Source organism: Maylandia zebra, linkage group LG7 (assembly GCF_041146795.1).
Source record: "Maylandia zebra isolate NMK-2024a linkage group LG7, Mzebra_GT3a, whole genome shotgun sequence".
NCBI lineage: Eukaryota > Metazoa > Chordata > Actinopteri > Cichliformes > Cichlidae > Maylandia > Maylandia zebra.
The window spans coordinates 52,142,538-52,157,146 of NC_135173.1; the positions used below are offsets into that span (position 1 = coordinate 52,142,538).

General features: G+C 43.0%; 1 protein-coding gene across 6 annotated transcripts in view; it reads left to right on the top strand.

Annotated features, from left to right (window-relative positions):
* Positions 1 to 422: 422 nt before the first annotated feature.
* The window catches only part of ntng2b (netrin g2b), a 78,232-nt gene continuing 64,045 nt past the window's right edge, over positions 423 to 14,609 (top strand). For 2 of the 6 annotated variants that reach the window (XM_014413552.3, XM_014413556.4), the window contains exons 1-2: positions 424 to 1,242; positions 2,546 to 3,304. In XM_014413552.3, coding sequence (XP_014269038.3) covers positions 3,086 to 3,304 — 219 coding nt within the window. In that variant the 5' untranslated portion in view covers positions 424 to 1,242; positions 2,546 to 3,085. Of the gene's footprint in view, positions 1,243 to 2,545; positions 3,305 to 14,609 lie in introns of all 6 variants that reach the window. The other 4 variants (XM_014413555.4, XM_076886652.1, XM_023155198.3 and 1 more) reach the window with 3 other exon arrangements.

Sequence of the window (14,609 nt, forward strand, 5' to 3'; positions counted from 1 at the left end):
CTTGAGTCAAAAAAACACATTCACTGCTTGAAAAGTTAAAGAGTCTGTTTCACAGTAGGACCATGGACAGGACAAAAGCACTACACATCACTGCGCGGGCGCGCACACACGCGCAGCAGTGTAAGGAAACTAACTACATGTACCTCACGTTTATCAAAGTACTTCGATGCAGTGCACACAGGCACCACATGCTGCAGTTACTGCAGACACATGCAGAAGTCATCCTAATATCTTTGCAAAACATTAAAATTAAAATTGCTGTTACTGAACCTCACAAGTAAATTTAAGGCGATTTTGCGGTTCAGGAATAATGATAAATAATTCAACAAAGTGGGATAGGGTCACAACGTTCTCCGGCACTACAAGTCCCGTCAGGAGTACTGCGGGAATACCTATTTTTGAAGGGAAGGGGGAGATTATTTTGAATAAACTGATAAACAGCGCGGGCAGAAGAATAGATGACGTTATCTTCACAAATCTGGACGGATAAGGTCGGAGGTAAAGGCTACGGTACCACCGGGACCCCCACCTCTCTCTCCGGCTGCTCCTTTAAAGCCGAGCGGAGTGCTGATCAGAGCTGACGGGGAACAGTTTGGAGCTGGAGCGGATAGGAGAAGTTGCACCGCCCCGGTTCAGGCAGCAGGGCTGGAGCAGATAAAAGCTCAGATAGTGATTGAAAGTGATGGTAAAAGGATTTAGCCCAGGCATTAACCGAGGGAGAGAGAGGGAGAGAGAGAGAGAGGAGGGAGGGAGATATTTTCCATAAAGCCTTTTTTTTCCTCCTCTCTTTCTTTCTGCCCTTGAGCATCCCGGGTAAACCCGAGCTTTGTAAAAGTGGGAAAAGGAAGTGGAGAGGAGGGGAAGAAGGGCGGGCACAAGCCTTTTTTTCACAAACTCAATATTTTATACTTTTGATACTCCTTGACGCTGGATTTCAGTCCTGTTTTCGCAGCCGTTTCCAGATCTAGGACACCGATCTACCGTGCGCAGCCATCTACGCTGTGATCAAAAAGTATCCGTCGGACGGCAAAAAAAGGGGAAAAAAAGAAATAAAACAGAAAAAGAAACCAAACAAACAGCGAGCCGGCTGATAACGGGAGTACAGTGAGGACCGCGGCGGGGGACGAGTACACTGGATGGTAAAGGGGATTTTTTTTTTTTTTTTTTTTGGCCAAACAGGGGGGGTGGACGTGCACGCACTCCGAGCAAAGTGCTGACCTGCCCGACAGATGCATGTCAGAAGTAAGTGTTTTATCTGATTAAAGCATTTCACAGCGGGATGCGTTTGTTGCGAAAGCTCTGCGAAGTCAGACAAGCACCGGAGAGCTGCTGATGAGTTGTAGCCTCCACAATATCCGGAGCACTTCAGGATGTTCGGGGGGACTGGCAGCATAATTCATTCTGCTTTAGACAAACGCGCTGATGCATTCATTCTTGAGCGTGCATTATAGCCCGCACACATACATATATATGTAAAATTGGAGTGATGCTCCACGGAAGGATGCACTACTGTAGAAACTGACACACCCCTGCGAGACTGCCAGTGCCGGGCCGGGAAACAGCTTTGGCGACTTCACTTGACAAGTGAAGTAAGTCACCGGGTGTGCATGGGATAGGCTGTTTAAGCACCAGACTTCCTTTGGTGTGGGATGACGGGCGGATTATAAGCAGTGAGTCCACGCTGCAAAAAGGGGGGGGAAATCATCATGAGTAGCTATTCATTTACTCGGCCTAAAATGGAAACATAGTTAATACAAATAATATTAGTTTATTTATTTATATTAGCGAATAACTCAATTAGCAGTTTGTTTCTCCGGAACTTTATTATCACACCAGTTACTGATGTGCTGAAGCAAAGCTGAATTTTGGATAGGCCCGAGGTTGATGAAGTATAAATGAAATGACACTACGCTGAAGAACGTTCTTGAACTAGACTGTGGATGAGTCACTCTTTATTTTTTGCACCATTTGCCGGGTCATAAAGTAAACAGATTATATTGGGCTATTAAATACCTCTTGCCGACGGATATTTCTTGCAGTGCAGTTATTACCATCTGTATAGTCCACTCTCTGTCGCCGGTATTGGAGCAAAAACAACTCTTACACACATACAAAAAAACACACACGCACAGGCGGCACCCGGCAGCAGCACGTGTTTTTACGCATAAGGTTATCCACGCGGTGTGGCGTTTTTTTTCTGTTCTTTCTTTTATTTTAACACTCAGATATTCTGGCTGTATGTAAAACAAACTCCTTGTAACTAACTGTTCGTGGCATATATTCACTTTAAATGTTTTCATAGTTTGGGGGCAGTTGTGATGTTTTCCAGAGTAAATCAGTGGGATTTGTTGCATTTTTAATCTGACACCGCGAATTAAAAGCTCAACGTTACTATAAAAATGACATTTCGAAGACGGGCACTTAAGTTTTATCGAGCATAGTCCTGTCAAATGCCACGTGTATTTATTTGCAGTGAAATTAAGAATGCGAAAAATTGCGGACACAGGTATTAACCTATTATTTATGCCCCCCATTTCACCTCCAGGACAATCGGAAGAGCTCAACAAATCTGAAATGTCCAATGGATACATCTGGAGACGCATCAACTTCTCCTCCATCCTCTCCAACTAGCTCCGCCGTTTCCCTGAAGGACACCGCTCTGTGAGACATGGATCCGCGCAAACATCTCCCACCCAACTCCCTGCAACACTATGGTTAGAGTGCATGCCGAGACTCCTCTCCGTAACATTATCCACCCCCACGCCCACTGCCCATCTTCCTCAGGAAATCAGCCATCAAAACAGTGAAGTGTCCTGCTTTCCTTTCCTCTTTGGGGCTGCCAATAACTGACGAGAAACGCTGAGAGAAAGCTGCCGATTCAGTGTTTCGTTTTGGGGAATTAATAAACCTGGAGGCAGGTGATGTCAATTTACCCTGACCTCTCCATTCCAAACACAGCAGTATGGTGGTAGGGATGTGCACTCGTTCCCTATGATTATCGCTCCATGCTCGTAACCTGTCCTCTGAGCTCCGTGGCCCCCTCACCCTGTGCCGGACCCCTCTCCAAATACCCCCCCAGCCTGCCATGCTCCTTCAGGCTGTGTTGCTGCTGCTGCTGCGCTGCTTGGCCTCCACTCTGGGCCAGTACGAACTGTGCAAATCCCTGGTGAGCACGGACGAGGGCTCGGTGTGGGAGCATTACGCCTGCCAGCCAAAACCTAGGTCCATGAAAGACTTTATGCGGATCAAGGTGGATCCGCCTGGGATCACATGTGGAAGGCCACCGGAGAGGTTCTGCACTCTGGTGAGTCCATGTCAGGGCTTGTATCATATATGTTTCACTTTTATTAGTGACTTTAAAATGTAGGATATCGTAATAATAATGTTTCAAAGTGGTAAAAAAAATAGTGACCAGGAACACATGGGCCACATGCACAGTAGCCTTGGTCTTGAATGAAATGCACCTAAAAGTGTTGAAATAAAAGTTGAAACTATTAGTTTGGAAATCACCAGCTCACAGGGCTGAAGCGTAAAAGAGTAATGACAGGCATTTCTAACTAAGGTCAGAGCAGGATTCACACTGTAAAAGCCCCAGGGACCCGAAAGGAACGACACAAGTGCAATGACTGGGGACTGACCTAAAGGTGTTGTTTACATTAGTATGGACTTGCCAGCCTGGTGTCCGGTTTAATTTAGGGCTTCTAGAGGGGCTCGCATTTCCTGTGGTAAAATGCATACACTGGGACCTTAGTTCCAAGGACACTAAAGGGTGAGCTGCAGGAAAACTCGTTAAAATGTCTGCTACAGCAGTATTTAACACACTTTAGCCTGGAGGCTACTCCCAACTAATGTAGGTGTAATAATTAGAAATAAGGGTTATAAAATCGTACGAATGAAATTAAGCTTCCTCCCGCCTCTTCCGTGGAAAGTTTTATATCTGAGGTTTGACTCATGATTTGACTCACAGCACGTGTATGTATGTCTGTGTGTGTGTGTGTGTGTGTGTGTGTGTGTGTGTGTGTGTGTGTATTGAGTGCGTGTGTGAGACAAGTTCACCCTCTTGATGATCAGCCCTGCTGTCGCTGAGTGTCCACTCACTGGCAGGGCCAGTACCGGGGGTGCCAGACCCGTCTCAACAGCCCTGAGTCAATCTCACAACAAGTGTCTCCGCAGAGCGTTGGTCGGCCGACAACACATTATAAAATCATGTCATGCTGTTAATTAGGTGTTTATATTCTGAGTGACTGGAGACTTGTTAGTTGTTAAGACGATTTTGCAAACAGCCCTCCACTCTTGTCTGCCTCCCTTCCTCCCACATAGGCTGGCATTTGGGGGGTGGAGGGGTCATTTGACAGGAGCAGCAGAGGATACTGTGGTTTTCGGATACCTAATGGTTAATGATTTGTTTAACAGCGGAAACCACTGTTGTCTTGAGAGAAGCCTCTCATGTGACTTATCCTGAGAGGGGAGATGGACATAGCTAGTGGAAAGAGTGTGGCGGGGGGGGGAAAGAGAGAAGTCAGGAGAACTGCTCGCTGCCATAACGTATTGACGTCTGCCCCCTAATGGCCTCAGCCTGGAAACTTCTATAACTATGTTTCTGAGTGAGCAATGATGAAATATTGATGGACGCCTTAATGGGCTTCCTTACAAGGACTGGCCCGTGTCTCTCGTTCTCGGGGATCCAGAGTGGTGTTGCTTGGTAGATGAGACAGAAAGAGAAAGAGGAATGGAGGGCGGGACAGGAAGGAGTCTGGCCTTAGTCAGCAGTTTCACATCGGATTGGGTCTTTAGAGCAGAAAGTTCTTGTTCTTCTCAGGTCGTCGGTGGTTGTGGGGGGATTTAGAAGCAGCGCTCCCCTCTAAGTGCATTAGATGGGGATTTAGTGAGTGGGGAAGCTGTCAGATAAAAGTTTACTTAAGAAGCAAGGGATGTCAGAACAGCGGGTTTAATTCTGTACCGTGACTATATTCTTGTCATCACTTTAAGTCCTCATTCTGATTTGTAATGACCCATGAAATCTGTTCATTTTCGCTACAGAATCACTGAGCACTGAGGTCAGGATGCGATCGTGGTTAGGGTTAGGCTTACAGGGCTTTAGTTAAGGGGTTAGGGTCTGGCGTGATGGTGTTTCCACATCACAAAACAATGACATCACAACAATGTGATTGGTCGCTTGCAATGCTGAACCTTAATTTTAATAATCCAGGAACAGCACCAACACGGGGATATCATATTGTGCTTCTTTCTGCTGCACATGCCAAACAGGTATTGGTTGAGTGATATTAGGATACAGATCATTTATTTTCAAGCAAGTGCTATATTTTTCTTCCCCCTCTTCCTCTTCCTCTTTCTCCCCTCCCACCCTTCCAGATTTGGCAGCTTTACAGAAAAGCCAGTTTCTTATCTAATTGGTGTACATTTACATTCACTCATTCAGCAGTCCCACAAGTCAAGAGAAAGTCAGGGCACTCTGGAAAAAAAAAAGAAAAAGCATCACCCAAAGCGCAGAGCTGCTCACTCTAGTGATGGGATTTCCGGCTCTTTTTAGAGATCCGGCTCTTTCGGTTCGGCTCACTAAAAAGAGCCGGCTCTTTCGGCTCCGAACCGGCTCTTCAGGTTGTTTTGTTGCTTTAATTAATTTATTATTAACAATAATATAAAATTATGCACAAAAGGAATTACTAACGTAAAAACAAGTGGTTTTATTTATATATGTTTATATATAAATATATGCGGTGGCCCCTAGAGACAAAACACGTACAAACTCCAAAACACATTTCTAGCATGAACTGAACTTCCAAAGCAGAGCTACTAGATCACTTAAATTACACAATTGAAAGCATGTGTGTATTGTTTGTGTATTTATACACAGGCACTCATATATATATTCAAATAATTTAAAAAAAAGTTCATTTACCTGTTATTACCACACACCACCCATATGGAAAAGATATATATAAATCTTAGAAAGTTTGTATCTGTCTTGTGTGAAACTTGTATGAAAAGCATATAAGTGTGAAAACAGATATAAGATCCCTTGAAAAATTATATAATGAAACTTGTATGTTTTGGATACTTACTAAAACAATGTATGAAAGTAATGCGAAAGTGGCCACTTTCATGAGTAAATCATGTAAGCCTTATATGATTTACTCATGAAAGTGGCCACTTTCATGAGTAATCACATATAAGTTTTTACTATTTCTTTTCTGTATGGGCAAATCCGGTCGTTGGTACTTGCTGGCTTGTGTAGCCACAAGATAACAAAGGCTCAACACTGCGCCCAGCATCCTGGAGCACTTCTGTTGTCTTTTGTACGTGTTTTGAGTTTTTATGTGCTTCTGAGTTTTTACGTGCTTCGGAGTTTGTACGTGTTTTTACGTGCTTTGGAGTTTTTACGTGTTTTTACGTGTTTTGGAGTTTGTACATGCTTCAGAGTTCGTACGTGATTTGAAGTTTGTATGTGCTTTGTCTCTAGGGGCCACTGTAAATATACTTTTATTTATTCACTCCACATAAAATGTAATAAATAAATCATATAATACAAAAATCAACTATTCACATTTCAAGTTTTAACTATTAAAATTTTCAGCTTTTTCCTTTCACAAATTTAAAGTGAAAAGAACACCTGCAAACCACAACACAATTAAATATAAATTATAATATGAAAACTAAAAGAACATGCATATTCTCTGTCATATGGACCTGCATGAATAAACTTTCTCAATCCTTTATCATCTGCAACCGAAAATAGTTGTGGATGATTACTATACCTTTCTAATGTTGTTGTCCCTGCCTCTCTTTCTCTCTCTCTGGCTCTGTTCCTGTGCTACTGAGTTTAATTACCGCCCCTTCCCCCTCTGCCCAGCGTAAAGCACAAGGCTCGCGTGCAGAGTGAAGCGGAAAAAAAGTGCGAGAGAGAGGCTGAGAGAAAGGAAAAAAAAAAAAAAAAAAACACGTGACGGCTCGCGATAAGGAGCCGGCTCGCGTCGTTCACGTCAAAGAACCGGCTCCAAGAGCCATTTCGTTCGCGAACGACCCATCACTAGCTCACTCTTAATAAGACTACAGACATACTGCGGAAGATGTAAAATAATTTTTCCCCCCTCCACTTCTCTCACTCTACGACTGCTATGTAGCAGTCGTAGTAAAAGAACAAAAGCTGGGGGAGAATTTACTTTTGGGGTTTTGATGTGGAGGCATGCTGTAGCTCCGTCCACCCCCTCCCGCTCACATTGGTTTACAGTAGTTTTTTTTTGCTCCCTCCATCTCCACAGGGATGCATTTTTTCTACTCTATTTATCTCTCTTGTTCCCTGGGAATGCAGCATCCTTTCTCCTTCGCCAAACAGGCCAGCATGTTGGCTTCTTTCAACATGACGGGCTTCCAAGTACTTTGACAAAGATGCTACTGTCACTAGTGCTGTGTTAGGAGCTTCAGTAGTCTCTTTGTAGCTTCTCTGTACGGCAGCTGCTATGGAGTTGTAGCTTGCAGTCGAGGGGCGATGGTCTAAGGAGATTTGAGGCAGCACGGTGTACTGGTGGATAGGTAATAATGAAGAAGAAGTAATAATGATCCAAGCTTAGCTAAGCAGATAGATGAAATCAACACTAAATGCACACGGTGTTGATATATATTAAAAAACAATGTAGCATTCAAAGAGGTCTCACCGTACTGTTGTTTGTTATTTTGTCTCTCGGTTTTGAACCAAAACCTTCAATCAACGCTCTCCCTCGGGGCGGAGAACATAGAGCAGCTGAATGCAAATGGGTAGCGTGCATGTGTACTGGAATGTACAGTGAACCAGCAGGGCTGCATGAAACGTGCACGAGTTGGCCAACAGTGCACACTAGTATGTCTAAGAAAGACACACACAAAAAACATGCGCGCACAGACGCACACACACCTTCCTGTTTCAAAACACATTTGCCCATTTTAGAAGGTAGAAATCTGCCAGCTCTAAAAATAGACATGATAAGAGAGAGAAGCCGCGCAGCAGCGGAAAGGGAGCATGCAGGAAGGGGAGGAAGATGGCAGCTGGTAGCGTGGATCAGTGCATCCCAGACTGGGCCTATGGCCATACTTCATACTCCCTGCCCAGTGTAGCCATGCCAGGCCCGGCTGGCTTGCCCTGCCCAGCAGCGGGACTTCAAGGCTGCGCAAAAGGGCCACCCACATCCAGCAGTGGGCCATCGTCAGTCAGCCTCCCTGGGGGTGAAAGATAGCTCAGGTGGCCACTGTCCTAATAATACACCCATGGAGGTGAATTTGGGCACAGCATGAGCAGCTTTGACAGCGCAGGGGCATAATTATCGAAGGGAAAAGAGAGAGAGAAGGGAGCGGACAGCTAAAGAGAATGACAGAGTGTGACTATACAAACAAGGCAGGAGGGGGAGGGTGCGGTGATGTAATGGCATGGCTTGCTTCCCCCATTAGGACACAGTTGAAAGTGATCAGAGAGTGTTTAGATGTGTTGGCAGAACGGGAGGATAGTTATAAGTGAGATTTATCCCTGACTGAGGTGAAACTAAGAGGGATTGGCTGCAGGGCTTAGACAGTCTGAGGTGAACTTAGCAAAACACCTTGTTTAACCTATCAGGATGTGTGGAGAGGAGTAATGCTTAGTACTGAGGGATGTGTTGAGTGGGGATACTACTACGAATGCAAGAAGCTTTCATGTATCCGTCCAGTGTACAAGAGATTGAGTGGCAACAGTGTAAGGAGGATCCTTTAAAAGTCTGGGTTAGAAAATTCAAACAAGGGCAAGGATGCAGCATCCTGCAGCTGTCCAAACGCTTCAGTGTATCAGAATCTATCAGAACAGACAGAGAAAATACAGATATCCCCTGGAACAGCCTATTGACAAGTACTTGGTATGATTTCCTTTGATTTGAAGAGTTTTTGGCCCCCCGGCTCTCACTACAATCCACATGTTCTTACACTAAGGCAAAGCACCCTTCCCCCCCCCCCCCCCCCCCCCCCAAAAAAAAAACAAACAAATAGTTTGATGTCAACTTCCTAAAAGCCTTTAAAATCAAAAGCAACCCTCCACTCTCCTGCATCGCTTTCCCGCACTTGCACACGAGCATACTTCCTGTGCTAACTTTCAGGATGATTTGAGGTGCATATAAGAAGTTTTCAGATTAAGGTTTTCAGTGAAGCTGTGAACACGGATCATCTTGGTTTACCAAAAAATCTATAAGGGAGAAGTAGTGACTAAAGTGTTTTCAAAAGCAAAGATTGAAAGTATGAGGACGCCCAGGCTTACAAATACCAGAGTTTGACATTTATTTCTCTTAGCGCAGCTCCTCAGTTCAAAAAGTGTGCAGAAGAAAAAGATGCACAGTTCTGCTCAAAAAGATTAAAAAAAAAAACAGACATTTTTTAAATCTGGCTGATGTCCCCTTCAAGGCAGTCTTCTTGGGTAGCAGTTCACTGTTTTCTATTTTTAGATCACTCCAGTGTGTCAAAAAGGTTGTCTTTAAAGTCACAGGACATAGGACTGGTGGTGAGCAAACTTTATGTTATTGCTGCCTAAAAGATTTGATGGAAGGATGGCACATGCAGTTCAGGTCGCTTCTGCCTAATGTTCTCTGTCAGATGCCTACATTAGTCTTGACAGTCTGACTCTCGGGGTTGACTTCACAAAGAACGACCCATGAATTTTTAAAAAAACATAACATCAACAACAGCAACGAGTTCCAGGAAGTGATTTAAATATAGCAACAAGGAAGCAGTGCAGATGTGCACAAGAAGAAGGAGGGATAAGCCAACTTTAAATTAGGTGTAAAAGTCAGTTTAAAGGACTTAAAGGTACAGTTTGTAAAATTCGACCACCAGTTGTCAGTAGATTTCAATTCAAGTGTATCATTCTAGCTACAGTGGCTGCTGTAGGACAAACATGTTTTAGGCAAGCAAGCGAGATAAGAAATATTTAATTTTGATTCCATCCCATAACAGATAGATTCACTATATTACTGTTTGTGTAAAAAAACAATTTTTCTAAACATTATATTTTAAAAATGGATATGTGTCAATTAAATACTTTGCTATATTTTCAGTTTTTACCCTCAAGTCTTCTCGAAAACTCTGGCTGCTTTTCATCTGTAGAACCGAGATAGCAAAGTAAGTTCAGACTTGATCTGAGTTTTTTGCATTCTGGCTATGCTGTCAGGCTGTTTACCTCACAAAGTTTACTTGTCAATATCGTGGGTGAAAACATCCATGTCTATTTACCCTGGAAGAGAAGAAGAAACTTTGTGAAAGCAGTCCAATACTCTCCAATGACATTGATATTGAGGTGAGGGGTGAGGATGTCTTGAATTTTATGCTGGTAAGCGGTGCTGTTTTTGCTGCGCTAATGAAACTTTGTTGGACTCAGACACTTAGAGAACAAATTCTCATAAAAGATGAGAAATTATTCAAACTGTGCATTGGAGTGAGAGTGTGATTCTTAGGACACTCAAGCCTAACGTTAGCTGGCGTAATGTTAGCTTATAACCAGCTGTTGTTGTTTAGTTGGCGCGTTGTCATCTGTCCAGAAATAGCAGGGTTGCATGTCCAATTTTAATGTGTAATTAAAATTTTCCTCCACTTTTTGGCATACTACAAATGTGGCCGATCTCTAGCCACAGACATAAAACACAATCAGACAGAATTGCATTTTCTATATCAGCCTCTGTAGTTTGTTGCCCCATCATCTACAATACAATGTATTTTTAATGGATTCATTCTCAGTTCCTAACAAAGCATACAAGTGCAAGTACAATATTATCTTTGTCTTTTAAACAAAATCTACAAACAACTGTCTGCATCTTTAAAATAAAACTTCATGCAGCTTAAGAGGGATCCGAGAAAGAAGCGGGGACCTACCTCAAGTGATCCGTCAGTGTCAGTTGCAGTGGGCCAAAGATTGTAAAGCTGTCATGACAAAATACTTGGAGGTGTGACATAAAAGCTTGCCACACTTCTATATCCCACCCCTCATCCCCACTTGAGGTTAGCCACCATTAGCATAACCGGTGCGCCAACTCTCAACTCATAGCTGTCAGTGTAGGCAAGTTAGACATGATCAGAGATGGTCAGTAACGCGTTACAAGTAACTTTTTTTTACAGCGAAAAAACCCCCCTAAACTTCCAAGCAAGCACCGAGTGCGCAACGACATAATGGGAAATTCACAGAGAAACTCGCGGATTCTTCAACTGACCACGGCACACCTGCACCAGGGTAAACCTCCGCCTACCGCAGTCCTGCTTTACAGGTGAAAATAGAGCAATAGGACCGCTAGTCTTTGACTTTATTTATTTTCTGCTGTGTTTTACTTGCATCTATTTGAAAGAGTGAGTGTAAACACAAAAAATATTTTATTTTATGTGCTGGAATGTGTAGAAAATAGGTTTAAATGTTAAACTAATTTATTCAAGTCAGACAATGTTGCATATAATTAAATTTTTGCTTGATGCATAAAGTTAAAAGATTAAAACTGATAAAACAAGTTAAAAAAAAGAGACTTTTCCATTTGATTACATTTTGTATGATGGATTATGTAGAAAAAGTAGAATTGGGCTGAAAGATCTATCACTTTATCACCTCTTCAGGTTGTAAATCGTGTTTTTAAAAAGTAACTAAGTAACTAAGTAATTAATTACTTTTGAAAATAAGTAATCAGTAAAGTAACGGGATTACTTTTTTGGGGAAGTAATCAGTAATTAGTTACTGATTACTTTTTTCAAGTAACTTGACCAACACTGGACATGATATGTCTGATTCTGTTATATGAGTTTTAATGCTTTTCTTAAATTGTCAACTGTGAATTCAGCTGTGTTTGCAGACTGCATTTGAGATAAACTGCTAGTGCAATATTTAAAAAATACAAAAAGGTAAAGAAAATGATATAAAGATCTCTGTTGCACAGTTCACATCTCATCTCTTCTGCCTTACCTTACCTACATCTCAACTACCATTGGTTTAGATTTTACAACGGACCCTGAATCCATCTAATCGCTACACTTGGAGACAACAGTAACTCTGCCAGATATTTTGGATCTGCTATAAGCACTGCCTGAATTCTAAGATAAGTTGCTAATAAAACTCGTGCTGGTTCAACTGCGGTAATTTGAACAGGAAAAGCTCTGCTGCTGCTTCAGATCAGCGTGGTGTCGCCGCTTGGTCCTTCTTATTCTCTCCTCCTCCTCATGCACAATCACACATGCCTACAGTAAACATTTACTTTTTCCTGCCTGCGCACACACATGCACACGAATACACGCACACAGACATAAACAACACCCGCCCACACAAACACACACCTAAGACACTTTTACACTTGCCAACTGCTGTTTTGCACCCAGCATGACATTTTCCAGCAAGCGGATAATCACTTTTTCAGGTAAAGTAAAAGGTTTGTAATCCTTTACATGTACAAATACACAGTTACGTACGCTCGCTGGCAACACACACACACAAATACTGATGTACTGTCTCCATCCAGGGTAACAAGAACTTGCAGCATGATGGAAAAGCTTCCAACAAAATAAAAGATTACGTTATAAGTGAAAAAGCAATATCTCTTTCTCTTCCCCTCTGTGCCCTTTTTAATGGGGAGGGCCATTTCATTTGATGTTTCTCCAAAATAAAATAAATTGCGTTCTCTGAGTGAGGGTCGGTACCTCTATTCCCCTCGCTAGCAATGTATTGTGGAAACCTCTATAAGTGGAGGTAGAAATAAAGCAGACAGCGTGATAGAGAAAGGTGGCAACAGAAAATATTTCTTGGGAACACAACTAGTCATAAGAGCAAAGGAAGGGACAGAAATGTAAAGGAAAATTTTTTGCATACTTCTTTGTGAATGGATGGTGGACTTTTTCTTTTTCTTTACAGAACAAGAGTTGTTTCGTCGCTCCTGATGTGTTCAAAAACAAGGCACACAGCCGTAGCATGAGCCACATTTTTAGCACTTGAGGTATTTCTAATGATCATTTAGGATCTCACTGTATTCCTGTGAGTGAAAACAAGAAAGCCACTGACGGCAGGGGCATCATGGCGGCTGTTGTCGTGGAGACGGGATCCCGGTAAGGATAATTGCTGGAGGGGCTTAGCAGTGCGGGCCACCTGCCGCAGCATTTGGCTGGGATCTGTGTGTCTGTGTGCTTCTGTGAGGGAAAAGATTGTGTTTGCTGGTGTGTGTGTGTGTATCCTGGAATATAGTGATATATATACATGTATGTATGTATGTTGAGCCTGGCTGGGGAATAAGGAGGTGGAATAAGGAGGACACGGGCAGACAAAGGGCTTAAACATAACCTCATGTAAGTCTCTCACGGGGGATAAAATCTTCCAGCTTATTACAGTACATATCACCTCCAGACTAGTTAATCCTAAAGGGCCGGCTGAGGTCGGAGGAGGTTGGCGAACGCTTTCGACCTGATGCTGTAAAATACTGTAATGACTCCCTCATGTTGTCTGGTACTCACATGCTTTCTGTGTCAGACAAAACAGGAAATGCTATCACCGGTACACTTCAGGAGCTAACCTATATGTGCTCTATCTGGGACTGTGTGACAGTGCGATCATTTTCAATCGGATTTGTAGGTCAAGGGTCATCTCAGAACAACAGGCGTACTAATCTTACTTTGAGTGTGTGTAAACACGTGTGTGGACGGGTCTGGATTGAAGGTCACAGAAGCAGCTGATCCACCACGGAGCTGCTACTCTCACTCCGAGGCTCGCTATAACCCTCTTCATCTGATCCTAATTACTTTTTCTGGTTGCAGTTGTTTATGAGCATTGTAGATGATCATCTTAAGTGTGTTTGCGCTGACAGCGATCTTGATGTGAGTCAGTGCAAAGAGAGATAATTGGGTTATCAGATGGGGAACAATGCTGCTATGTTGCTCCAGTGAGCAGAGAGATAGATTATCTGCAGTTTCTGGTATAAAGATACCACTGCTGTGTCTTCACATGCATTATGATCCCGCACAGTGTCTTTTGTGCCATACAGCTTCTCTCAGCACCAGCTCAGCGTTTGCTTATGTTTGGAGTTTTCCCCACTCTGCACTGTCACCATAAATCAGATGATTTATAATCTCAGCCTCGCAGGATTGTAACTTTTGCTTTTGTTATCAGGCCACTAGAGTGAGCTTGAGTGACTGCTCACTTTTCTGTAGCGCAGTCCAATGACTTTATTCAAGAGGGCTTGGCAATAGATGCAAAGAAGCAGCGACACGTGATACGCACTTGCAAGGTTCATCAATATTGTGCAGTACTGCTTTCACAGAAAGAAGAAACTGCTGTTTCATGTGATACTCCACCCAAAATCTTTATGGAACTGAAAGGTGGCTGTAGAAAGCTTGATTTCTTTTTAGTAGGGGGGGGGGGGGAACCAAAGGAGCTTCTCTGACCGCTTCTCCTACTCTCCATCTGTATTCTCAATATATTACAAATACTCAGATATCCATGAAACGTTTGCACCTCAGACCCAACTCTGTCAAGCTTGTTAGCAGCTGTGTCATCTTGATGTTCAAGCGCCCCTTCAAATTCTATACAACCAACTTTTAAACCCTGCAGGGTCAGTGTTTGATCGTCGAAACACAAATTTGTGGTGAAA